This window comes from Odocoileus virginianus, chromosome 5 (assembly GCF_023699985.2).
Source record: "Odocoileus virginianus isolate 20LAN1187 ecotype Illinois chromosome 5, Ovbor_1.2, whole genome shotgun sequence".
In the NCBI taxonomy this organism is placed as follows: domain Eukaryota; kingdom Metazoa; phylum Chordata; class Mammalia; order Artiodactyla; family Cervidae; genus Odocoileus; species Odocoileus virginianus.
The window spans coordinates 1,150,458-1,176,751 of NC_069678.1; the positions used below are offsets into that span (position 1 = coordinate 1,150,458).

General features: G+C 48.7%; 2 protein-coding genes and 1 long non-coding RNA gene across 6 annotated transcripts in view; 1 reads left to right on the forward strand and 2 right to left on the reverse strand.

Annotated features, from left to right (window-relative positions):
* Positions 1–16,749, reverse strand: ANKRD35 (ankyrin repeat domain 35). 2 transcript variants are annotated; one of them, XM_020904266.2, is made up of 14 exons: positions 16,335–16,747; positions 10,807–10,937; positions 9,671–9,759; positions 9,233–9,297; positions 8,349–8,406; positions 8,086–8,156; positions 7,673–7,779; positions 6,773–6,957; positions 6,092–6,129; positions 3,924–5,936; positions 2,129–2,218; positions 1,835–1,900; positions 913–1,010; positions 1–358 (listed from the first exon to the last, which is right to left on the reverse strand). In XM_020904266.2, exons 1-13 carry the CDS (start codon positions 16,371–16,373, stop codon positions 951–953), a joined length of 3,012 nt encoding a protein of 1,003 aa, XP_020759925.2. In that variant the 5' UTR covers positions 16,374–16,747; the 3' UTR covers positions 1–358; positions 913–950. The 2 variants fall into 2 exon arrangements, with proteins under 2 accessions (XP_020759925.2, XP_070323317.1); XM_070467216.1 differs by lacking the exon at positions 1,835–1,900 and having other exon boundaries at positions 16,335–16,749.
* Positions 16,638–21,512, forward strand: LOC139035105 (uncharacterized). The gene is made up of 2 exons (XR_011487613.1): positions 16,638–17,054; positions 21,368–21,512. It is a non-coding gene; the product is annotated as an uncharacterized lncRNA (long non-coding RNA).
* Positions 19,743–26,294, reverse strand: part of ITGA10 (integrin subunit alpha 10) — an 18,240-nt gene continuing 11,688 nt past the window's right edge. The window contains exons 20-30 of one of the 3 annotated variants that reach the window (XM_020904252.2): positions 26,066–26,207; positions 25,822–25,914; positions 25,587–25,663; positions 25,339–25,425; positions 24,820–24,904; positions 24,538–24,651; positions 24,191–24,271; positions 23,924–24,037; positions 22,069–22,164; positions 21,680–21,793; positions 19,743–21,395 (exon numbers count right to left, since the gene is read on the reverse strand). In XM_020904252.2, the coding sequence (XP_020759911.2) occupies positions 21,330–21,395; positions 21,680–21,793; positions 22,069–22,164; positions 23,924–24,037; positions 24,191–24,271; positions 24,538–24,651; positions 24,820–24,904; positions 25,339–25,425; positions 25,587–25,663; positions 25,822–25,914; positions 26,066–26,207 (1,069 nt within the window). In that variant the 3' untranslated portion in view covers positions 19,743–21,329. Of the gene's footprint in view, positions 21,396–21,679; positions 21,794–22,068; positions 22,165–23,923; positions 24,038–24,190; positions 24,272–24,537; positions 24,652–24,819; positions 24,905–25,338; positions 25,429–25,586; positions 25,664–25,821; positions 25,915–26,065; positions 26,208–26,294 lie in introns of those variants that run through there. The other 2 variants (XM_020904245.2, XR_002315859.2) reach the window with 2 other exon arrangements.

Here is a 26,294-nt window from a genome sequence, read left to right on the forward strand (position 1 = left end):
TTATTTCAGGTATGTACACACAGGACATAAAATGTATTTCTTTGGATCATAATCAAAGTTTGAAAGTAGCTAATTTACAGGGCCATTTGTGATCAAAAAAGAATGAAAAGATTCCTTCCCCATGCCCCCTTTAGAAGAAACAAGGACACCCAACACCATCCTGCCTCCCGCTTTATTCTCCATAGAGCCGGCTTCCACCCACACCTCCTCTGATCTCATCCATGCTGATTCCAGGGTTCAGGTTCTCAGGTCTGGGGTCCATAATGTCAGGTGAAGCTCCACCCACACCGGCCCCAGTGGCCAACCCACCACCCACCACAGCCTGATGGAGCCTCTGCCAACCAGGATGCTCTGTTCCCTGAAAGAGGAAATTCAAGGATGAAATGCACACACTTCTATACCCTCAGTCTCCTCCCACCCATGCCAAGAGGCTAAAGATGATCCTCACCTATCCAGACTAGAGAAGATAGCCAGCTGCATGGGGGTCGGGAGAAAGACAGAGGATGACTACACTTTGAATGAGTGGTGGGGGAGTGAAGGAGATTCTGGAATCTGTAGAATCCCACTCTAGGAAACAACCGTGCATCACTGTCCCACCATCACTCATCTTTAACTGGTTTCTCTCCACCCCAGACCTTAGGAAAGTCACTCAACTCCTCCTTTCCATCTCTTATCCCGTAAGTTAGACCCCTTCGGTTTATCTGCTCACTGACTCCTGACTTCACCCAGGCATTCCCCATATCATGTCTACTCAAGTGACCTCACTTCAAATAGTCTATGCCCCCACAAGATATGTGCCACTCTATCTCCCTAGTGTCAGCTATTACCTGGGACAAAAGGAGACTCCAATTTCCATCCTTAACCCCCTTTCTCCCAAGCTCCTTCCCTCATCATCCTGAGTCCATAACTCACAACAGAGAGATCCCATATTCTTCAGGGCATGGGTTGCCTCACTCCTGTATGCTGAGGATTCGCAAGAGGATATTATACACGTCCTGTTCCATGTAGCCCTGTAGGTGGCAGGAAAGAAACAAAAGGAGATGAACAGAACATGAGAGGGAGAGTTTCTGCGGTAGATTGCAACTTACTATGTGCATTCTTAACCTCACTTAATAGTACCTCACTATTAACCTCACTTAATAGTACTTCTCCATAGCTGTTGCCTAATCTTTACAAGGAAGATAATGACATCGACTTTTCAGGACTGCTGTGAGGATTACAATTGTGAATACGGAGCAAAGCACCAGGTACAAAAATAAGTGTTCAATTCTTTGTAGTTATTATTAGTTCCTAATAAAGGAGCAAGCCACTCACCTGTTCTTCCTTGGTGAGGGATAAGCTGGCTCGGGAGGAAACTGAGCAAGGGCATGTTCTGTGTACTAAGTTGCTTCAGTTGTGTCTGACTCTTGCGACCCCATGGACTGTAGCCCACCAGGCTCCTCTGTCCATGGAATTCTCCAGGCAAGAATACTGGAGTGGGTTGCCATGTCCTCCTCCAGGGGATCTTCCCAACCCAGGGGTCAAGCCCTCGTCTCTTACACCTCCTGCATTGGCAGGCAGGTTCTTTACTACTAGCATCACCTGGGAAATGCCCCAAGAAAGGGCATAGGGACAGGAAAAAGCCTTTCAGTCAGTCAGAGAATTAGAAAGGAGGGGCAAACACCTCTTCCCTTCACATTCATACTCTTGATCTGCCTCATGAGGTCCAGAAACCTGACACTGGAACATTTAAAGTCCAGCTTTCTGAGAGATGACGTCTTTGCAGTTAAGAGAAGAGGCACCAAATGCAATGCCCCCTGCCCAGCTCGCTGCCTCTACCTCCCCCCAGGCTCACCTGAGCAGCATTCAGCAGATGCTTCCTATAGGTAGAGATGATCTCTTCATGGGTCTTCTGGGAATCCTGGGAGTAAGCATCAGTGGGAGGTCATGTGACTCACCCTCCTCCCCCAAACATGAGGAAAACAAAGGGAAGTGGTCGGCTATGGCAGGTGGGCTCCCTTGGCCCCTGAGTACCTCAGCCTAGACCACCGCCTGGCCTCTGGATCCCCAGAATCTCTCCCACAGACACATCACTGCCACTCTGCACCCTCCTCTCTAGCGGTGCCCATCTCCCGAGGACCAAACATACCTGCAGCTGTAGGGCAAGGCGAGCATTATCTCCCCGAACAGCTAGAACCTCCTCTGAAAGCTGCTCCAGCTTCTTCAACAATTCCTTGATCTGAGGCCAAAAGGAAACGGAATCAATGAGGCCCTGGTCATTTCCCACTCCAGGACCACTCAAAGTCAAGGTCAGTTGCCATTTATTGGGTATTTAATATCTGCCACGTGCTTTTACACACATTGTCTCATTTAATCCTCAAAACAACTCTTCTGTTCTAAGAAAAACAATACTTCTCGAGGGAAGTATTATCATTCACGTTTTATAGATAAGGAGCCGGAGTTAAGTAATTTGTCAAAATCACACAGCTAATAAGTGATGAAATCAAGATTTGATTTTGAATCAAGATTTCTCTGAATTCATGGCCCACACTCTTTGCTCCTTACTGAATCCTGAATGACTTCTGGCTGTTGACCACTGAAGGAAATGGAGATGAGTTTTTGTGGTTCGTGAGGTTGAGACACAAATGCACTTAATCATAACCAGCTGTAATAGGAATGGTGGCAGGAATGGCAGGAGTAGCTAACCTTTACTGGGTACTAGCCATTTGCCAAAAATTTTCTGAGTATTTTAAATGTAATATTTAATGTAATCCTCATAACAACTGTTATTACCCTCATTTTATATATGAGAAAACTGAGGCTTAGATAACTCACACAAGGTCAATCAGTTTGGGTTTTTTGTTTGTTTTCTGTTTGGCCACTCATGGCATGCAGGATCCTACTTCCTAGACTAGGGTTGAACCTGTGCCCCTTGCAGTGGAAGCTCCAGTTCCTAACCACTGGCCTGCCCGGGAAGCCCTTCAATCAGTTAGTTTTGAAATTGAAATTCAAATGCAGACAGTCTCAATTAAGAGCCACTATACTATTTTCTTTTGCTCATTTGTCTAATCATCTTCAACACCAACATAAAATTCCTTCTTTAATTAACCCCATCCAACACTGATTCCTATTCTATATAACATTCCTTCTACGTTCATGTACTTTATATTCTGTCAAATGTAACTCCCTACAGTTTTTAATCCTTCTAAATTTGATCATGTACACAAATTTTAATAAGTCTGAACTCATTGCACAAGTAGTTCTAGAATTATTAAATTCATTTGTAAATTTATTTTTTTTTAATTCATAAAAACATGTCTTTTAAAAATATATAGACATATTCACTTTTGGAGCAATCATTAGTAAACTCGAGTATCTAACACATTGGTTTTCAAATTTTTTCCTCTGCATGGCACCCTCTTTTCCAATGAAACTCTTTTGTAGAACCTACTCTGAAGTGAGAGGGGAGCTTCCGAACCCTGAGCCCCAAATTTTAATACCTAAGCTCCCTTCTCTCTTGAATTTATACCTTACTTCCAATTTTCAACCCCAAACCCCCTCAGACCCAGGAGAACATTGTGTGGTCCTTGCAATTGACTGGGGTTCTGCTTGGACTATTAATCTGACTGGCCAAAGATGGTTTCAGGTCGTACGTGCCTGCCAAGTCGCTTCAGCGCGTCCGACTCTGCGACCCGTGGACTGTAGCTCGCCAGGCTCCTCTGTCCATGGAATTCTCCAGGCAAAACCACTGGAATGGGTTGCCATGCCTACCTCAAGGTGACCTTCCTGACTCAGGGATCGAGCCCGTGTCTCCTGCGGCTCCTGAATTGCCGGCGGGTTCGTTACCGCTGAGCCACCGGGGAAGCCCGTTTCAGGGCCGCAGACCCTAAGCACGCAGAAACCGTCCCTGATACTCCCTTCGGCAGGCTGTCTGGCCTGCTCACCTTGGCCTCCTTGTCCCGGCAAGCGCCGATGAGATGCTCCACCTTCTCTCTGAGCAGCTCCGCCGTCTTCTCGAACTGTTCCGAGCGTCCGCGCATCTCACTGGCCTGGCGCTCGTGCTCCGCCGCGCGCGCGGCCAGGTCCCCGCTCCGGCGCCGCTCCTCGGCCGCCGCCTCCCGCAGCCGACCCATCTCCCGGCAGGCCGTATTATACTTTTCCAGCAGGGCCTTTAGCTCCTGGCCCCAAGCCTGGGCCTGGGCCACCAGGGAGCCCCGAGTTTTCTCGTGCTGCCGCAGGCTGGCCGCCTCCCGGGCCCTCAGCTCCTCCACTTCCTCGGTGGCTTGGTAGAGCAGCTGCTTCAACTTCCCGATCTCCTGGCTCTTCCCGCTCATCGTGGCCTGAACTGCCCGCAGCTCTTCCTCCAGCTTCCCCAGGTCTTGCTCCAGAGCCTCCACCTGAGGGGAAGCCAAGGCCTCCCCACAGCGAGGCTCGCCACGGCGGGAAGGGGAGCCCCGCAGCTGCTGGTTTTCCTCCTCCAGCCGAGCCAGCCGCTGCTGAGCCTCGCGGTGCCTGGCCACCAAGGCGCTGATGCAGGCCTGCAGCTCTTCCAGGGGCGCGGTGACTGTGCTCCGTGCACTCCCCTGGCCTACCAGGTCTGGGGGCAGGCAGTCCCACAGCCCCTGGAGGCCTCTGTTCTGGGAGGCCAGGCGCTTCCGCAGCTTCTCGGTGGCCTCCTTCTCCAGGGCCAGTTCATCTGTCAGCAGCCCCACACTCCTCCGCAACTGCTGTAGCTGGACCTGCGCCTCCGGCCTGGGCACAAACTCCCGCTGTAGCCGCTGGCTCAGGGACTGCAGCTCCCCCTGCAACCGCTGCCGCTCCCGGCCCAGCTCCCCCAGCTCCTCCAGCAAGTTACTGTTGCTCAGTCTCAGGGCGGACACCTCCTTCTCCAGCTGTCCCCTGGCCTGGCCTCCTCCTGGCATCTGGTCCCCTCCAGGAGCCCCTAGAGGCTCTCCCCGGGCCCCAGGGACCCTTTTCTCCTCTTCTTCATCTTCTTGGGTGATGGCCCCTGGGACTGACTTGAGCGCTCCCTCTCTGGTCTCCTGGGCAGGGGCCTCAGGTTTCATCTGCAATCCTGCTTTTGCTCGATCCAGTCTCACCAGCACCTGCTCCAACCTGGCCTCCATCTTCTCCCAGGCAGCTGCTGCAGCCTCAGCCCGGGGTGTCCCCAGAGCTCCCTCCAAGATGGGTCTTGATAAAGCCCCCCGGGCGGCATCCTTTTCTCGCCACACCGCAGCCAGCTCCTCCCTCAGCTGTAGCAGGAGCTGATTCATGGCTGCTGTGCCCACTGGCTCAGCCACTGTGCTTGTGGGTTCAGCCCCTGGAGCCTGGGGCCTCTCCTTCCGGCCAGAAAACAGCTGGTCAGTATGATCAGGGCGAAGGGCCTGCCCATCACTGTTGGTCAGTTGCTGTCCTGTGGTTTCCCCTACAGTCTCAGACTTTGGGCTCTGGGGTGGCTCCTGTTCTTCTGGTTGGGACCTTCCCTGGGCTTCATACTGGATCTCCCCTGGGACTGAATCCTCAGCCTTCTTGGAAGCTAATACTGGGTTGCCTGCCGCTGCAGCTGTGGCCTGCTGATGCTTCTTCAGCTCTTGTATGTGCTTAGCCAGCAGGTTGAGGGTACAACCCTGTTCCATGCCATCTCCTCCAGGCCGGAGACTAGAGCCCTGGTCCCCTGGAGCTCTGGGCTCTTGGGACAGGAGGAGCCCCAGCTCCCGCACCTGTTCTTGAATCTGTTTCTCCAGGCCCAGGTAAGCTGTAGCTTGAGCCTTGCACTCTTCCGTCTTTCGCAGCAGCTCCTGCTCCAACTGAGAAACTTTTCTCTTCTCCTCTTCATACTTCCACTTCCACTCCTCTGAACATGGATCCTCGTCCTCTTCTTCCTCCTGCTCCTCCTCAGGCTCTGCCCTCCACGGGCTCTTAGGTGGCGCACCCACCTGAGGCTCAGAGGGAGAGGCCTGTGTAGAAAAAGGAACAGTGACGTCAACCCAGGCTGCTAGCCTTTCTTCTCTTAGACTGTCTCGATGCCCCAACGATCCCTGCCTGGGAGACATCCCAGCGGGAAAGACTGGGGTGGGTCAGAAGCAAAAGGAGTAGGTGCTTAGGGTCTTACCTGGGATGCAGGATCCAAGTGTTGAACTGGCCCCTGACCTACACGAAAAGACATGGGAGAGATGAGAGAGGAGACAGTGCCCACATGCTTTTAGCCCACACTCTGGCTTCAGACTTTCTCTGAAAGGAGTGGCCCCTGTGTTCATTCTTAACCACACGTGTCTTTCTGGTGCCAGAAGCCACCCCTATTTGATGGATCCCTAAGTAGCCAGCAATGTAGGTTCCCTGTCCCAGAGAAATGTCGGCTCATTTATTTCTTTCACTCACTTATGTATTGGACACTGTGCCAATAAGTACTGTTACAGTTAGAAACCAGGAGCCAATGGCGAGCAAGACAGAGGAGGTTATCTGAGGGGGTTACAGTATAGTAGGGGCAAGAGACAGATTGACAATTGAATCACACAAATAGATGTACAATTACAACTCATAAATGCTAGCAGTAGTGCTAGCCAGAGTTGCCTTCAGGGAGAGACAAGGTTGCATTAAAGAATTTTGTGACCTTGCTTTTGGGAAGTGGGAGGCATCTCATAGCAGAAGTAATAAATAAGTAAATTCTCCACTAAAGTGACAGTTATTTATCACATGGATTGTTTCCATGGAAACAAATGGGATTCTAAGAAGCTTCTTTGATTCTAAGGCTATCAAGGAGCATCTTGGAGTCACAAAAGCAGATTGGCTTTACCCCCTCGGCCCTGCCGGTTCAGGGCCTGCCGCAGCAGCCTCCACAGGGTCCTGTCTTGTGTGCGTAGGGCGTAATGCAAAGCATCATGCCCTGTGCTGTCCACTGCCCCCGCATCTGCTCCATGGCTCAGGAGCAGTTCAGCCACCTCAGCACTGCCTTTTTCACAGGCCAGGATCAGAGCCGATCTGTGGGGTGAGACAAATCTGAGCATAGGTTTTTCTCATGAAATCCTGGAGTCCTGGTTTCCAAAAACAAAAACCAAAAAAAAATCCACTTGCAAGGCCAGCTCTCACTAAGTGTGGTCAGGAGAACCACAGACCGTCACCAGTAAGTGACAAAGCATTAGGCCAGAACAGAACTGTTCAGATGTCATTCCAGGAGCTGTGACATCAGAAAGCGGGGAGCCCATTTGAGGGGCTCCATTTTCCTCTGCTTTATATGTTGAGTTTCTATATAAGTTCTTTACTAGGTAAACAGACTCTATGTCTTAGAACATAGTTTGAAAGCCAGTCAATTAAAATAGTGGTTCCAGGAGTATTAATTCTACTTCCAGAGTCATCTATGCTAGAAGGATGGTGCCGGCAGCAGCAGAATAGGAAAGTATAAAGAATAAAGAAAACATTCTTAACTCACCAAGGGGAAAACAATGAAGCACAAGCAGGGCACTTCTGAACCACCACTGGGAAGAAAGGTGGTTCCCAAGAAAACAGAGACCAGTCTCCCCATCTCACACACCACACACACACACACACACACACACACACCACTGGGAAGAAAGGCGGTTCCCAAGAAAACAGAGACCAATCTCCCCATCTCACACACACACACACACACTTTGCCCAGTGGCTCCTTTTTAGATTGTCAGGGTTGGGATTTGGGATGGGATGATAGAAGGCTCACTTGTCATTCTTGTCAGTGACATTAACCCGGGCACCTCTCTGCAGTAGCTGTGAGCAGATAGCTGCGTGACCTCCCAGCGAGGCAATCATTAGCGGTGTACGTCCATCCTGCACAGATTGTGGGAACAGGGTTCATGAGGAGACAGGGGAACCAGGGCTTTGGCACAGTCCTACCAACTCCCTTATTCCCACACCTCTCCAGGAAAAGAACGCCAATTCTGGGGCTAAATACTCCTTCTCAGAGGGTTGAAAACTCTCCAGAAGTTAAGCCTTAACCTTTCTGTGTGGAAAAGGAGGAGGGGCAGAGGGAGAAGGAAGAAGAGGTGGTACCACACAACATTTGGTCATGGAACTTGGCTAGTTAACTTCAAAGAAAGCAGCAGCCTCCCCATATAGGGCCCTGCCAACACTCACATTATCCAGGACGTCCAGGAAGGCTTCATGATCACACAAGAGGAGCACACTTGAGGCACAGCCAGAGGAGGCTATGGAGGGTTACAGGATGATTGGGTTCAGCGGAAGCAGGAAGGGCACCTCTCAGACCACAATGCAGTATCCTCTCTAAACCTTTCAGCAGTCAACTCTGGCCTGCCCTTCCCCCACAAATGTTATCCTCCCCTCCCTCCCCACCTTCTGGTCCCAGCAGCCCCGTTTCCCATTAGTCCCCTGGCACACACCTGCCCAGTGCAATGGACTACGATTTTCTGCATCTACAGCGTCTTCATTGGCACCATGCTGCAAACAATCAAAGGGAAGCAGCATGGAGCATGGTGTTAACACTGTCATCTCCCACCCTGCTGTATCCGTTGTAGAACCAGCTTTCATTGTACTAGAGGGAGGGGCAGAGGGATCATGGCTATGGCCAACTACTAGGCAAGTCCAGTTTATTCCTTGCAGACGATAGGCAGTCTTGAATTTCAGCCCTGGTTCATAAACCTAGGGCCTAAGAAAAATCAGATTATAGGTAAATAAACACATTAAGGAAAATAACACCTGAGTCCATGTCTGGTACTTTAGGATCATAAATGAGAATCTTGGAAAGAGCAAGGGAGAACAAAGCAGAATATCTGTTGGCACAATGGCATGGTTGAACTGGGCCTTTTGAACTTTGAGAAGCTTATTTCTGAACTGTCCACATGTCATTTCACATATATATTTCTCTTTGTACTCCTAGACTACAAACTCCTCAAGAACAGACAGCAGACTTTGGGTTTAACATGAACACCTCTGCCATCCTTCCACCCACCCATCATCACAGCAGTCAGTCTCTGCAGCGGCTCTGCCAGTGGTGAAACTCGATACACGCATATTGACTGACTGGGTGTCAGTCCCTGGCAACGCTGCTTTTTGATGTGCCCTGGAGGGCAACATTAAGCTGGGTGCCTGCACATTGCAGATATTAAATAAATACTGACAAATTAATGAATGAGAGATTACCAGCTCTCTTACTGGGGATGTGAGGGGTACATTTGACCAAATGTTGCTAGTGAGTACAAGACAGTCAGGAGTCTCTGGGTCCACTTCTTCCTTTCACAGGAGTAGTATCAGGGGTCTCTCTTACCTGCAGCAGGACCTTGACACATTGTGGCTGGCAAGAAATGGTGGCCAAGTGCAGGGCGGTACTTCCTAGAAACAGAAAGAAGCAGGGAATGGGGGTAGGTGGCCCCACGGATGCTGATGACTCACAGGGAGGGAAGGCGAGAGACGCACAGATAATCAGAGGGAGATTAGAGAGAGAAACTCTCAGCCACATGGGGCCAGAAATTCCTGTTCCCCAAGTGCCTGGTACCCACAGTGGAGGTGGGAGTGAGAGTGAGGTAGGCCCAGCTTGCAAGGAGGGGAACCCCTGAAAGCAGGCCGGCTGGGACTTAACAAGGAGAGAAGCAGGGGGGACTAGAGTTTGAACACCCAGCAGGGCCCAGCACTGCCCCACCCCGCCCCTCACTGCTGCTGTAAAGGGAAAAGCAAGTAGCATGACCCAGTGCTCAGTCTAACTCACCGTCCTCATTCTTGCTGTTGATGTCAGCCCCATTGGCAAGTAGTATAGTCAGACATTCTGTCAGGCCTTTGGAGGCGGCCAGATGAAACCTGCCAGAGGCAAGGCCGGGAGGCAGAAAGATAAAGGGGCCTCATAAAGATGAGGAATAGTTTTACTCAGTCAGTCATGTCCAATTCTCTGTGACCCCATGTACTGTAGCCTGTCAGCTCCTCTGTCCATGGGATACTCCAGGCATGAATACTGGAGTGGCTTGCCATTCATTTCTCCAGGGGATCTTCCCCAACTGGGGGAATCTTCTAAGCCCTGCTTGCTATGCTCCATCACCCCAAAGCCAATTCCAGAGGCAGAAAGGGAAGTTCCCCTAGCCTGACCTTCTGAGAAAGAGAAGCCTATGTAAATGGCCTACTGTTATAATGTCAGAGGAGGCTAGAAGCAAAGTAGAAAGAAGAGCTATGGGTCTTAAGCAATGAGTATCTCAGGGTGTCCAGGGTACACATAATTACCTGTCACTCTGAGCCCAATACCCTTAGCAGACTGGAAATGTCACAGTAAGAGTGGGCCAGAGCAGAGGGCTGGACATTTGCAGGCGGACTTGGGCAGAGACAAGGAATAATATCCCTCTTGTACTAATCACCTCTTCCAGCCACATGATGCTCATGGCCACCACTGTACTCCTAGTTTCTCAAGCACATACCCTCTGACTTGTGCAATGAAGAAATACCCTACTTCATGTATGTTTCAGTTTTCCATTTGTTTCATGGCTTTATTCCTTTCTCAGTCGGTTTTGCTGATGTGGGTCATGTGGTGTAAGGACCTCAAGGACAATCTCTTCTTCTCCCACTGTGTGCAGCACTTGAGAAGTAGTGAAGATTTATTGATATACTTGCTAATTAAGACAAAAAAGGGCTCTGAAGTTATAGATGTTTCCTAGTCTTACATCACATCCAGGCTTGAGGTTTTTAAAGAGAACCGCATACCAAGAGGGAAAAAGAAATGGCAACCACTCCAGTATTCCCTGGGAAATCCCATGGACAGAGGAGCCTGGAGGGCTACAGTCCATAGGGTCGCAAAGGGTCAGACACGACTAAGCAACTGAACATGACACACATTCCAAGGTGGGGATCAAGACGACTTACGGGGACTGGCCGTTCGAGTCTAGCTTAGTGGGTCGGGCAGATTTCCTGGAGGCCAAGGCAGCCACGCGTCCCACGTCCCCCCGCTGCACCGCCTCCAGCAGCTTCTGATCACGGCGGTTCCATCTCTCCACCTGGACCAGAGCAACACATTGTGAGAATATAAGAGGTGGGGGTAGAGCCGAGGAAGAAAAAAGATGGTTAGGAGGCCAAGCAAGGGAAAAGGGACATCCTGAGGTCCTTTCAGTGTTCTACAAGTCACTCACCCTAGGTCACTGAATGCTTCATAGTTGGCCCAGTTCAATATTCGCCAATGCACATGCCCCTGGGGACTACTGCCAGTTATTGCCTGCTCTGGACCAAAAGAGGCTTGGACTACTGAATTAAAAATCATTGTTTGAGTCCTGAATGCTAGTGTTTCAAATGTCTTTTTTTAAAATCAGCACTGTGATTATTTGTAGGCGCACAACCTCCCAGCAGTCCTAGCCTTGACTCCTTCGCTTTTGGTCGTTAGGTCTTGCTGGAGCAAACTGAACCAAATTGACCATCCCAGACTTGGGTTCACCTTGCCTCTCAACCCCCTCTGCTGCTGTTTTTTGTTCTCAGATATTTGAGAAATCAAGGCACCTAGCTTTGGGTCACAGTTAGGAGTCTAAATACCTAGCCATACCATCTCTACCCATTGGCTTTGGGGTGCAAAATTTGGAGGAGAAGCACAGAGTTTCCATTTTCCCTTCTCATACCCAGGCCCTTTGGCTAGTCCCTCTTCCCCTTCCCTGGCAACACCAACCAAAAGGCCAAGATAGGTCTCCAGCTAGGCTGGAGGAGGCAGAAGAGACTGCTGCCCTCCTCCACCCTGCCCTCCCTCCTCATTTTCCTGGCAGAGAGCAGCTGTTCCAGACAAGATCCACACCTGGGCATACATTGTTCTACTATGCCAGCTTGACTTTTTCAGGTGGTAGGGTAATTACAATAATTGAAGTATTACAGGGCATGAAAGAGCTGTGTAAAAGCACCCAGAGCCGAAAGCCTAGAAAAGCCTTGTTTGCTCCAGAGAAGAGAAAGGAAAGGATGGAAGGATACAGAAATCTGTGGAATGGTGAAAAGACCCCTAGGCGAATACTTGGCAGCAGGCCTAAGTTCAGGGCCTGGTTCGACCACTTCCTCAGCTATGTGACCTAGAGTAAGCCATTGAACACCTCTAACCTGTTTCCTCATCTATAAAATGTGGAAATTAATTACTACTTCATCATGTTGTATGAAATGAGCTAATGTATATAAAATCTGTTTGTAAACTGTAAAAAGCATTACAAGTGTATGGCATCCTTATGAAAAAAAAACAGGAAGTGGTGGGGGATTGGTGGTGGCACATTGCATTTTACGAGGTGTAATCGAAACAAGAAAGAAGCTATAGGAGGAGGTGGGGAAAAATAGAGTCTCTGGAAGCCAGCTCATTTTCAAATACTGTTTACATAGCCAGGGCAAATTATTAATCAAGAACAGGAAAGATTTTAAATGCCTACACCATAAAATTATCTAAGGTAAATGGTTCCTGAGGTAACACTCCTGAGGTAATTCCTCGTAGCCCTTTTAAGTGTTATTTCAATTAACCTTTCAACGTTCCTGGAAAGTAGTTAGGGCTGATATTATTTTATCTAGTTGACAGAAAAGAAACTGAAGTGCACTGAGGTTAGATAACTGTCCAGGGGCACACCACAGAATAGTGGTAAAATTGAGATTAGAACCCAATGCCCTATCTTAGTTCTCACCACCAGGTCATATGAATACTGAGCTATGGAAGGTTTATTTATTTTCAAATAAACAGTCTAAGACCGCCTCCAGGGTAAAGCCACCCACATTCAGACACTAATCCCTGCAAGAGGAAGAGTCTCCAAACAGGTTAATTCTCAAAGGACAAAATAAGCAAAGTGACTGCTCAACAGACTGAGATGTAATAACACATTATCCAATGTCCCCTGGGGGCTACGTCACCCTCAGAAAAGGCAGAGAGCTAGAACTACACCTACATCACAGGACACCACCATTAGCTGACCTCAATCTGAAGTTCTCTGTTTAAAATTATGATTCTAACACTTTTTATCCTTGTGAACTGAGGCATGTAACAACTTCTCTGAACCAGTTTCCTAATAAAATAACACTATATAAAGTACCTAGCTCTGTCACATAGGAGGTACACAATAAACATTAGTTCTAATCACTATGCTTCTCAAACTTGCTGGGCACATTCTGGATATTCCTGGGTTCAGAATTCTCCATCCAGGGGAGTTGGAGGAAGGGTTCTTGCTCCTACTGGCCAATAGTCAAGCTGTATAGATGGTAATGGTATTTCTTAGCAAAGTGGATAATTCTCTTTCCAGCTCGATAGTTTTAAAATCTACCTCATTTACTTTCTGTAATCTTGTTATACCAAGAAGAATTTTAAATAGGTAGAAATTCTTCATAGCCAAACCTCTGCAGAGCTAGGGTGAAGAAGAACAGAGGGGGTCCTCCCTGGCTATCCAATGGTTAAGACTCAGCATTTCCAGCAGAGGGCATGGGTTCAATCTCTGGTTGGGGAAGCAAGATCCCATATGGCTGCATGGTGTGGCCAAAACAAAACAAAACACAGAAGGATGCTTCTGAATCTGAATTCCAAGATCTAATCTATTTTTCATCCCAGCACCTTGGGAAAGAGGCACTGAATAACCATCACAGCCTCAAGGGAGCAATCACCAAATTAATTAGCAAACTCAAAAACAAGGATAAGCTTTGTATTTCTGTAGCCAAGACTAGGGGTGCCTTTGTAGAAGTAATTGCAGCCTCTTCTTATCTCTGGCTGTGTGCCCATGAGCGTCCTATGAAGACGAAATATGCCAACAGTAGAGAGAATGGCTACCACTGTATAGGATGGGTAAATGGAAATGGTTTTGCTGCCCTGTAGAAACCAGGAGTTGACTCTCAATTTTTAAAACACAATTGAGGGAATTCCCTGTTGGTCCAGTGGCTGAGACTCTGTGCTCCCAATGCAAGGGGCCCAGGTTTGATCCCTGGTCAGGGAACTAGATCCCACATGACAATGAAGAGTTCACATGTCCCAACCTAAGAACCTGCATACCGCAACAAAGATCAAAGATTCCATATGCTGCAACAAAGGATGCAGCCAAATAAGTAAATAAAGTTTTTTTTAAAAAATAACAAAATGCAATTGACATTTTTCTAACCTGATTCAGTGCCTACTGTTTAAAGCTATTTTCTGGTTTATACATAAGCAGAGTAAGCTAACACAGAAGACACTCCTTGGGACTAAAACAAAATGAGATCATAGGAGTTAAGTTTTTGTTTGTTTCTTGAACTTCCTATATGTATTCTGGATGACTTAGATTAATTTTTAAATGATCACTGATCCTTCAGTTCTCATCTCAGTCTGAGAGTACAGTGAACCCAGGGGTCGGAGAGAGGATGGAAAGGGGCAATCTTCTGCCATGACTAGGAAGCTAGGCTTTGGGAGTGGTCAGGAAGGCTGTGACACTACTTCTCTGACAAACTGGTTCAGAGTGGTTAGCCACCCAGGGAGTGGAGGAATTTATCATGAGAAGTGTGGGGAAGTTTCATGAGGAAACAATTTACAGCTTAAACTAGTCTATTTTCAATGTTATTGGATCCCTACCTTGACTGAGGAAACAGTTTTCTTTCCAGCTAAGTAGTTCTAAATCCATCTAATTTGCTACCTATAATCTTGTTGTACTAAGAAGAGTTTAGAATGGGTAGAAATTCTTCATGGCCAAACCTCTGTAGAGCTGGGACGAAGAAAGACAGAGGGATGCTTTCCAATTTCAATATTCACCCCATTGTTCACCCCAGCTCCCTGAAAAGAAGGCATGGACCAACAACTGGAGAATCAGGAAGAATGAAACAGTTTCCCCATTCCTAAGGAGCAGGCAGACTCCACAAACCTGAAAGGGAAGGGCAATGTGGAGGACTTTCAGTAACCAAAGAAGAGTCCATGTGAATGAGAAAATCATCATGAGTTAAGACACTCTGGGTTGCCTCAGTTTCTGGTACCTTTAACAGTCATTCAATAATGTCTTTTGATTGGTTGATTAATGCATGGAAACTAATGGGGAAGCAAACATAAGTGGGATGAGGACAGGCTTCAACAGAGTACCTACTCTTGCCTCATAGCTTGCTTTCAGATTTCTGTGACCCGCTCATGCAGAAGAAGCTGAGCATTTCTCATGTTTGCTCAATGAGTGACAGCACTAAGTCAAGTTAGGCTAAGCAATGTTACTACAGGTAGCTGGCCACATTACTTCTAAATGAGCCACCATCTCAGTGTCCACAGAAAATTTTGTCCCCTGATAGGAGGTCTGTCTGTAAGAGAACTTCAGAAAAGAAGCACCTATACCCTCCCTTGGCCACTCCCTCCTGCAGACTTTCTCCCTGTGTCCTGTTCTGGGAGAACCTCGGGAGCGGATTGACTTCTAGGAACTCTCAGAGTGAATCCACTTTATCCTCTTCTCTCACCATCACCGTTCCCCAGCTGACTCAAAGGAAGCAGAGTAAAAGCCCTAAACAACTGGGTGAGGGTTTAGTATGAAGGAAGATTCTGGGGAGAAGCAGGCAAAAGGCCTTGACTGACCCAAGAACCCGTCTGATGACCAGGCACCGCAGTGAACTGGCCAGAGTGGAATCTGCAAACAATTTACCCATTCCTTGGGGAGCAGCCAGGCAACTGTGCCTCCTCTGGCAGTGCCTGTCAGTGTGGCCAGACTGGACTGCAAGATTAACCCACAGAGAGCAGGTAGAAAGAGATCAGGGAGTTGAACCACCACTGGGCAGAGGCGGGCAGAGGTTGGAGAGGGAGAACAGGAGAAGGCTGCTGCTGTGGGAATCCCAACTGGAAAGAGGTTTGGAGTGTTGTCTGAGAGCCAGCGGTGGCGATAAGAGAATGGGAGTGGAAGTGGTATGGGGTGAGATGGGGACAAGGACAGAGAAAACTATGAAGGAGGGCTAGGGAAGGCACGGGGCTGCAGGTACTTGTTGGACTGAGAGCAAGGATAGGACCATAGAGGAGAGCAGGGTCGTGAGGATAGAGTAGGGCTGGGAAATGGAGTGTGGGGCAGTACGTGGGAGATAGAAAGGAGCTTGGGGCTGAGCCCAGGCTGGGGATAGGACAGACGCCTGATGGCAGTTCAGTACTGGGAAACAGGATAGAAGTAGAAAACAGCGCCTTTACGAGAGAACCAGGGGCTCCAGGGAACGTATCAGAAGCTGGGGTGTAGAATCTAGGAGGACAAGAAAGGGTCAAGGGAAAGAACCTTGGTGAGGGCAGAGGTTAGGAAGGCAAGTCAAGTCTAAGGTACAGGGTCTTGAGGAAGGTAGGGCTGGAGGGCTGCACTACGGAGTGGAAGAGCTAGAAAGACGGATAGAGATACAAGGCCATGATGCGTGGAGTCGGGACTCAGGACTCTGTCACCACAGGGCTTGGACCTCAGCCCCATGCCCAGCCTCCCAGACATTTTAGCACATACCGCCACCTGTGAGCTGGAGCAGGAGAAGATGCGCTTCATGGCCGGGGCCGGGGCCACGGGGGGAACGGGGACGCGCGGAGAGCCGGGCCACAGGTTCCTGAACCCACAGGACTCGGCTGCAGCTGTGTTAGAGAGCTGTCAAATGCAGAACGGGATCTGCCCCAGACCCGCCCCAAGACCTACCGCGTTCAATCAGAGACTAGAACCCGAGGGCTGGGCTTAAAACTCCGCCCCTCACCCAGCCCTGCTCGGCCGCTGCGGAGGCAGAAGTCCTGCAGTATCCGCCCGAGAAGTGGGCTTGGTCTCAAACTTGCTCTCCCAAGCCTAACCCGCTCCCAGCTCTGACTTGCTCAATCCGAAAAGGGACGCCACCGGCTCCGGCTAAAACTCCTCCCCTGGCTCCGCCCCTCCCCGCAGCTCCACGCTGCGGTCCCGCCCTCAAGCCCTGTCTCGGGCCCGCCCCTCCGAGCACCAACACGAGATTCTCCGCAACTGCTCCGATCTTAGCAACTGTCGCGTTTAACCGCTCGTGACGACGGTCCGATTCTATCCAGAGACCTTTGCCAACTTAGTTACCTTTGCTTCCTCTCTCCATTCCGCAGCCCAAACCCAGGCACAAAAAAAGGTTTGAAGAGAGCGTTTTGGAAACGGCAGGAGATCGTGGTACCGAGTCAAGGACTGAGCAGGATGACCCACCGCAACCTGAAGAAGGGGGACCAGGTTTAATATTCTAACACATCTCTAAATTAGAAAAAGGCATAGGGAGAGGAAGGGTTTTTTTTTGTTTTTTAGCATCCCTTTCCACAAAAATGGGCTTCCCTGGTAGCTCAGACGGTGAAGCGTCTGCCTACAATGCGGGAGACCCAGGTTCGATCCCTGGGTCGGGAAGATCTCCTGGAGAAGGAAATGGCAACCCACTCCAGTATTCTTGCCTGGAAAATCCCATGGACTGAGGATCCTGGTAGGCTACAGTCCATGGGGTCGCAAAGAGTCGGACACGACTAAGCGACTTCACTTCACTTCCACAAAAATACTCACAAAACTGTCTTCACTATTTCCACTGCCCTTTAAATTCACATTCTTAGCAGTTCATGCTAGGTCAGTTGCAGCCAGTCTACCTGTCTCTTCTCCTTCATCCAAAGAGAGCACACTCAAGTGCATATGAAAGCCTACAGATTAAAGTTGAGTTCTCAGTGTGATTTACAAGGTTTATTAGGAGCCGCACCCTACCTTCTCAAGTCTCATCTCTCACTACTTTCACAAAGAGCCTGATGTTGAGGCTGTTCTAATCTACGACAGTTCCCTTTCCAACTGGTGATTAACCCTCCCTGGAATATCTCCTCTCACACTTGGTGGTCCTTCACACTTGGTGGCCCCTCAAGACACAAAACATTTTTTTCTGTAAACTTTTAAAGTTCTGCCAACCCCAACTAAAAAAAGTATGCCTCTTGTATGTGACACACTTCTTGTGTGCGACTATTGTCTAGCAACCAGCTCTCTGTATTTGCCATTTGTTTACATGCTTTTTTCCCCTACTAGACTGGGCTCATTGATGGTAGAAGTTGCATTTTATATTATTCCCATTGCCTAGAACATATTAGGTGCTTAACGTCTTATGAGTGAACAAAATAATGAATGAAGGAACAAAGGACCAACAATGAGAAGAAAGCAACACCTTTCTGTGGGTCTGAGGCAAGTCTGTTATTCTACAGTTGCTTCTCAAACTGGCTGTGCTTCAAAGGAAGAGATAACAGGCTTATAGAAAAATAGATTGAGGCTAGAGGAAGTCCCATCCTGGAGCTGAGCAGTAGGGAGGAGCGGGATCTCTAGGTGGAGAAAAATATTAATCATGTGGAGAGAGAATGCGATGAACCAGTCTTTGAGGATATCCATCTCCCTTTGTGGGCTGACTCGGGATAAGGAGGGGGAATCTGTCAACATAACCATGGCCTCAGTCCCTGACCCAGAAACAGTGTGCTCCATAAAGGTTGATGAAATGATAGCCTATGTGCTGAGGGCCACCATGGATCCTCCAGGTACAAAATAACACCAGCTTGCCACAGAATGATTGTCCCTGCCTAATAAGCTAGAAAGGCCACTATTCTCAGGGTTAGGCAACAAAGGCAGAGACATGGTCTCTAGAAGCCCATTGCTGAAGCGCCCATGTCCCTTGAGGATAATAGAAGAACCCTGGGTGTCTAAAGAAATCTAATCAATCAGATTTCTACCTTTAGAGCCTTAAGTTAATCACCTAATTATCGTCTTTCTGGGCTTGAGGGCTTATATCAAAGGGGATGAGGCATAGGGTAAGATTTAGTGGCAGGAGATAATAACACATAGGAAAACAAATCTTGAGAGTCTGTGAAGAGCAGGCAAGTCACCAGATCATGAGCATCACTTGGTGCTTCAATATAGCTCCTCAGTCCTCACAATGCAGGTTATGTAGGGTAGGTTTTCTTATAACAAATTATTTTTATAACAGTAGTTACCATTTATTGAGTACTTACTATATGTTCACTTTACTTCAATTACCTCATTTAGTCCTCACAATCCTAATACATTTATTTTTAAATATTTGGCTGAGCTGTGTCTTAACTGTGACTTGCAGGATCTTCAATCCTCATAGCAGCATGTGGGATCTTTACTTGTAGCATGTAGGATCTAGTTCCCTGACCAGGGATTGAACCTTGGCTCCCTGCAATGTGAGCATGGAGTCTTAGCCACTGAACCACCAGGGAAGTCTGAACCTTAATAAGTTTAAAGTCAAGAAAGTCAAGACTTAGAGAAGTTAAATCTGTTCAATGTCCAACAGGTTTTATGTGGTATGTTGTTTAGTTGATCAATCATGTCCAACTCTTTTGCAACCTCATATTCTGTAACCCTCGAGGCTCCTCTATCCATGGGATTTCTCAGGCAAGAATACTGGAGTGGGTTGCCATTTCCTTCTCCAGGGGATCATCCTGGGCTAGGGCTTGAGTCCACATCTGCATTCGCAGATGAGTTCTTTCCCACTGAGCCACCAGGGAAGCCCTTCAAGTGGTATAGCTTAAACTCAAGTCTGTCTTCATTCTTAACCACTGTTCTACACAACCTCTTAATCTGAACCTCAGGGTAGTCATGGCTTGCCCAAAGCCATATAGCTCATAAATGGCAGACCTGGAATTTCTCTAGGCCTATGTGCTTACCAAACCAAACCTACACATTTTACACTCTATGCTCACGTAAACAGGTGAGGATTGCAGGAGGCTAGGGCATATCTCCAGTAGGAGAGTCACAGAAATCACTTCAAATCCTTCATAACTTCATCTTCCAGGGACTCAACTGTATAGGGTCTCAGGTGAATCAAGGCTCCACCTCTCACAATTTGTGAGCAGTCTATATCCCAGGGAACTCAAGAAGAACCAGAAGTCATTTGATACTGAACTTCATTTGTTCTGACCATCTGATAAACTGTCCACCCTATTAGAAAACAGAGACAATGCTGTCTGTACAAGGTCAGAGACAAGTCAAAATAAACTCTCTGACCAGATCTCAAGAACAGCCCTGGAGGAGAATCTGTGGCTACTAGTCAATTGCCCAGCCAAGTCCCCTCTCTCCTTGGCTGTAAATGGGTGTTGATTCTTCAAGTGGCTGTCAGAGCTGCTCTCTGGAAACCAATATCTGACTTTGGTATCCAGAGTCTTGGTTACAAAGAACTGAAAGTTACCCAGTTGTCAAGGAGAATCCATTCCTCTTTACTGGCCATGACCAAAAAGTGAGAGTTGGGGGTGAGGGGATGGAGGGTGGGGGTTGTTCAGAGATAGAAATTAACTTGGGAATTTCCAGTAAACATTAGGCAAGGGCTGGCAAACTGATGCCACCAGAGAATCCTCACAAGATGGCTGGAGATGCCCCAGGAATATTTCGTAGGAGCTATTTGTGCTATATAACCAGTGCCAAGCAAGTAAGGGCTTGCTTCCCAGAGACCTCTTGCCACCTTCTTCAGCTTCTTCCTTAATTCAGACCCCACTTGTTCAGACCCCTTGGTGCTTCTGCCTCCCAAATCTAGTAAGGTGAAAGGGTTTCGTACCATCAAGCAGCAATCCTGTCCCTTCTCTCTAGTTTCTATAAGGAGGCTCCAAGGAGGGCTTAAGAGGGTGTGTGGCCTAAGAAGAAAAAACTGCCTGGGGCATCCAGTCTTTCCTGTTATTCCAGCTCCAGCCACATGGGGGCCCCTGGCTCCAGAGAATCCGGCGCCCAGCCCTGGCTTTGCTCCCAGGGAAGGCTGCCGAGCTGGGACACCCTTGCCCAGCAGGCCTGGAGCAGTTCCCTTTCACCAACACCTGAGGGCGGGCGAGCGCGGGCGAGTGCACCACGAAAGTCTCGGGTTTCAGGGGGAATGGCAGTTGCCTGTCTAAAGGCTTCTCTGTTTCTTGGAATTGTACAGAATGTCTCTTGTGGCTTTTCCTCCTCCCTCCTTTTTTCCTGTTGACTCTCCCCATCCGGCCCTCTGAATCACCAGACTCCACAGGAAAGCAGCAGATGTTGACTTTACTTCATGCAAGCCAACGTCAGCGCTCTCCTGTGGAGTGGGGAGAAGGCAGGAAGGTGAGAGGTGGGGGAATGGTGGAAGATAACCCTCGTCCTTTCCAGTGGGGGAATCTGAAAGAACTCAGGGACCTAGGCAAAAAAAAAAAAATGCTTGATTCCCAGGGACAGGGGGAAAAAGGGGCCCTACACTAAGGCCCCAGAGTAAGCTCTGGAGCCAGGATCACACGGAGGGAAGCACAGGGTGGGAATGTTCCTGGTTTTAGTGCCAGCCCTTCTTGTCTGAGGTGAGGCCTCATCTCTTGCCAGCAGCATCCTCATGACTCAAAAGTCAAGTCAGGCTGCAGGTCGGGGGAGACAGTCCAGAGGCTTTCTTCCTCTTGCACCATCTGAGCCCCCAAACTTCTGCTCTTAGGCAAGTCTTTTGGAGAAGCTGCAAGAGAGGTCTTTATGGACTTTATTCTACATTCATTGCTCCAATTTCTCTTCTCTTTTTTCTCCCTCAGGGATTTTCTTCCGGGCAAAGAAGCCAAGCTGTAGGGAAAGAGATAAGGGTCATCACCAAATGCCCTGCCTGGGGACCCTGCCAAAGGCCCTTAGAGATATCTGAAGCCTTCAGTTTGTTCTGCTTCCAAAAATGAGATTTAAATTTATTTTATTTGACTTTGGCTTAATTCAACTAAGATTCGTGAAGGAGATCTGGAGACACCCACAGCCTGCTTAGTTGCCCAGCACAAACCCAGTTTTCCTTGCTGTAATGAAGGATACCTTAACTCATGGGCACCATGCCCCACACAGTCCACTACAGCAGTGCTTACCTTCCAAAGGCAGAAAACAAGCAGAGCAAGCAGGAGCAGCCCTCCCAGGACACTGCCAATGAGGATCCACAGAGAGATGAGGACAGGGCGGGACTGAATCACCTCCAGGAGGCTCTGCATAGAGAGGAGAGCTGGTTTTTACTTGCACCCTTTTGCTCAATTAGCTTCACCCCACACTGTAGCAAACTCAGCCCCCAAACAGAAGAATAAAAGAGAAGAAACTGAGGTCAGAATGGAGGCAGGGGGATCCACCATTCTGATTGATCGCTTCTGACTCCCTGAATGCTGCCTAATGAAGACACCCCTGTTGTGAACAAGCTCATGGGTGCCCTGATGCTATCGCCACCCTTACTAGTTTCACAGCTCTCAAACTCAGTCTCCAGCCCTACCTCACTCCACCGGGAGGCTTCAGTCAGCAGTAGGACGCTGCCCTCTTCAGTGCCCAGTTCGAAGGTACTGACTACTGTCAGAGACTTGAATTTGGCCTGTGGGATGGAAAGAGATTTAAAGTGAGCCATGAAAAAAAAAATTTCTTTAATAAATAAGTAAATAAAAATTAAAAAAATAAAATAAAGTGAGCCATGATTGGCCTCACTGGTGGCTCAGCAGTAAAGAACCCGCCTGCCAATGCAGGAGACTGGGGTTTGATTCCTGGTTCTGGAAGATCCCCTAGAGAAGAAAATGGTAACCCACTCTAGTATTCTTGCCTGGGAAATCCCATGGACAGAGGAGCCTGACAGGCTATAGTCCATGGGGTTGCAAAAAAGTCAGACACGACTTAGCGACTAACAACAACAAATACATCATCAGGTGGAACAGGTCTCAGGACCTTAATGGCAAAGATGAGGCTGGGGGGATAACTTCCAGGACCCTCAAGACCAGAAGAAAAGGTTGGAGAGCGATAGGGAAAGAGAAGAAGGGTAACAGATGGAAAGCCTGTGGCCCTTCGTAGACTCTGCATGCTCTACTCCTCAGGAAGTGCATTCAACTCCTCTTTTTTTGGCTAAACTCCCACCCTTCCTTCAGGTTGAAGTTTAGATGTCATCCCCTCTGGGAAGTAAAAAGGTGTTTCCTCCTAATCCCCATCACCCTGGACTAGATTATAATATTCTGTTTATTTCTCTTTCACCTCTGTTGAACAATAAGATCCTTGAGGTCAAGCGTTAGTAACTTACGTGTCCCTACTGCCTAGCACAACTTCTCAATAAACCTTTGTTAAAAGAGTAAATAAATGAATGAAAAAAGGATACCAAAGAGAGATAAAGAGAGAACCGGACTTAGGGAAGGATGGTATGTCAGACTTAACTTTCCTGAAAAATGCCTGCATCCCAGGGATCTTATATTATTCAAAGTAGATGGCACATAGGAAAGTACAATATAAACTCCTAGTACTAAACAGCTGTTATAATTAAGATATCATTGCCCTGCTAAGGAACTCACACTGACTCCTGACTGCCTATCATGTTAAATTCAACTCCTCAGCTTTAAAGAATTTCATAATTTAGATCCCTTTCACTATACAATATCACTTCCCACTACCCTCCATGCATATCCTACATGTAATATCAACTCTTTACTGGCTCATTTAATAAAATTATATTAAATCACTATAATGAATTAACTAGACATGCTCAGTCGTGTCTGACTCTTTGCAACTCCATGGACTGTAGCCTGCCAGGCTCCTCTGTCCATGGAATTTTCCAGGCAAGGATACCGGAATGGGTTGCCATTTCCTTTTCCAGGAGATCTTCCCAACCCAGGGATCAAACCCGCATATATTACGTCTCCTGCATTGGCAGGCAGGTTCTTTACCTGGGAACCTTTTACTAGTGTCATCTGGGAAACCATGATGCTAAATGTTGGGTGTATTCTCCTTAATCACAGGGGAGTATATATATAACACAGGGCCTTTTATATAGAAGGCATTTGATGGATTGATTGAATTTAGGTATCCTATATACCTTAGTGATAATAACACTAAGGGATGATAAATGGAGGATAATACAATAACAGTAACTAGCTTTGAGTGAGTGCATCTCCTTAGTTTGTTCTTTACAACAACTTCATGAAGTAGATATTTTCTTCCTTATTTTACAGATGAGGAGAAAGAAGCTTAGAAAAATGAAATAACATTGCTAGTAGGAGGCAAAGCTCAAACTTGAACATGAATCTGTCTCCAAAATGCCTACGCTAAAGTCCCAGAGAGCAGCAGCAGGGGAGAGTAGTAGAAAAGGAAAAGTTTACCCTCCGGAAAAATTCATTGTGAACCAGCCTCAGGAGTCCAACAGAGATCTCGGTCCCCTTTGCCAGCCGCCCCAGGTGGCACCTCACAACCTGGCAGCGGGTATTACTCTCATTCTACCGGAAGAGAGAGACTGATCAGGACCCTGGAGGAGGAACAATCCCCATGCCCCACTCCGGGCTCTACCTTCCACCCCAAAGCTCTGAACTCCACTGCTCCTCCCTGCATTCCTGCTCTGGACACCTTCCTCACCCCTCTGTGACTCATACCAGCCTGCTTGTGTGCTGAAGCTCCTCTGGATGCACCGGGGGCCCTGGGGGTTCGGTCAGGTTCTGCACTGTGCAGCTTGCCTAGAGGAAGAGCAAACTTGAGGGATCCCCTGGATGGTGAGAGGCCGGCCCCTCCAGGCTGAGCAGGAGCACACCACCCACACTCTTGAAGTTCTTCCCTGGGTAATCCCTTTCTTTCTTCTCAAAGAAGGTACATATGGAAAAGAAAGCACCCCACCACCCCAGAGAGGGAGGATCCCTGCGAGCAGAGACCCAGCAGATGAGGAGCTGGGTGAGTCCACCAGATCAAGGTGGCAGGGTTCCACAGGCCCCCAGGCCAGACTCACATTGTTAGTGATGACTTGAGACAGTGACAGGAAGTAGTTGCCCCCATAGGCCACAGCTGGAAGGAGGGCTGAGATGATGAGGCCACTGACCACATAGCAGCCAAGGTTCTGAACCTAAAGGGAGGATTGGAAAAGGAAGGGGTGAGAGACAGAGAAAGACCCTTCCTCACCTGTTCCACTTTACCCTCGAGGCCACTGAAATCTAAGAGAGACCCTTCCCATCCTTTTCCCAGGACTCCTCTCCATCCCTCTGCTCATGCCAAGGCCCCTCTGGCTTCTCACCCTAAGAGTGGTTTTGAATTCGGGGCCAGGGCCCACTGGGAGGGTTCCATAGGGGTGGACCTCATAGCGGTGCAGAGTGGACTCGCTGCGTGGACACCAAGTCAGGAGGTGTATGGTCACAGCCGTGACACAGAAACACAGGCATATGATCAGCACACGGACAGATTCATGGTAGGAAGGGCCAGCACATGAATAAAGATATGGGGGTACACAACGAAGACAGAAATGAAATATGACACAGACTTGGCATAAACTTTATGGCCATATCCCACCACCCCAGCTCCAACCCCCAGGGCCCAGCAAAGCCCTACAACTAGGATGTATAGGTGTACCCATACCTACGAAAGAGAAATGCTTAAAAGGGAAGGTTCAGCATGAGTGGGATTAAGGCCAAAAAGATGGGGCAACCCCAAGGGTTTGCTGTTCAGAAACACTGAAGTACATGGAGAGAGAGGGAGCGAACATAAAGAGGACGAGTCTGGGGTCAGAATGGGGTCCCAGTGAGGAGCTAAGCCATACCTGGAGAATAGGAGGTGAGGCTCATACTGAATGTAGGCTGAGGTCTGGGCTGTGTTATCTCGAAGCGTTCCATTTCTCTCCAGGCTACTGCTGTAGGGTCAAGGGGAAGGCTCACATCCCAGCCCTGTCTCAGACACCCTTCTCTGGAGTGAGGGAGTCATGCTGCTTCCACCCCCACCCTCGCGCCCACATCACCACCATCAAGACCTAAAAGGAGAGGGCTGGGAGCAGATGCCCACTCCTCTCACCTGGTGGCTGTCAGCCTCACAAGGACCTGGCTCAGGAGGAAGGAGCAGCTAAACTCAAACTCTAGCAGGAAGGTCACCTAAGGGCAAGGGACACGGGGACATGGTAGGTTTCTCTTCATGGGACAACTAGAGAGGAATGTAGCCTCTGTGAGCCTCCTTCCCTAAACTCCCAGGCCCCGCAGATTCCAGCCCCTGATCTCTCAAAGCCCCCTTCTCATCCTGGGCCCCGACTCACCTTGGCTCCCATCTGGAAGACAGGATGCCCCACGCTGCAGAGCCGGGCATGCGGGGAGGGGGCTGCACACTCCACCTTCACTGGGCTGTTGCTCTGAGAACAGAGGAAGCAGGCTGTGCTGGGGCTGCGACTGCCCTCTTGCCTGTGGCCTCCAAACACAGCCTTTCCCAGAGGCCCTCAGAGCCAGCACTCCAATTGGCTTCCTCCTTCCCTGATTCCCCTGAACTCCCTTCCCCAAGGGCACCTGAGGAGTGAAACTGGACAGGTGGAGGTTTCTGGAGAAGCCGAGACTCAGGCTAGTGTTGTAGGCATTCTCCTTCTTGTTCTCCAGAGTTGCTGACACCAGCACTTTCCGCCGGCCACCTCGAACCACGAACGGGTCCTTCCTAGGAGTGGTGGATAAAGGACAGCCCAGAGTTGAAGGAGAGCCAGAAGCCTCACTTCTGTTTTCCTGGGCAGAAACAGCCCTCCAT

Excerpts from the sequence above, each read along its gene's own strand:
- ANKRD35 (XM_020904266.2), bottom strand. The coding sequence starts at position 16,373 with ATGAAGCGCATCTTCTCCTGCTCCAGCTCACAGGTGGCG. Across the intron at positions 6,130-6,772 it reads GAACCGGCAGGGCCGAGGGG|GTCAGGGGCCAGTTCAACAC; the intron begins GTAAAGCCAATC and ends CTTTTCGTGTAG. Across the intron at positions 5,937-6,091 it reads ACTTGGATCCTGCATCCCAG|GCCTCTCCCTCTGAGCCTCA; the intron begins GTAAGACCCTAA and ends TTTTCTACACAG.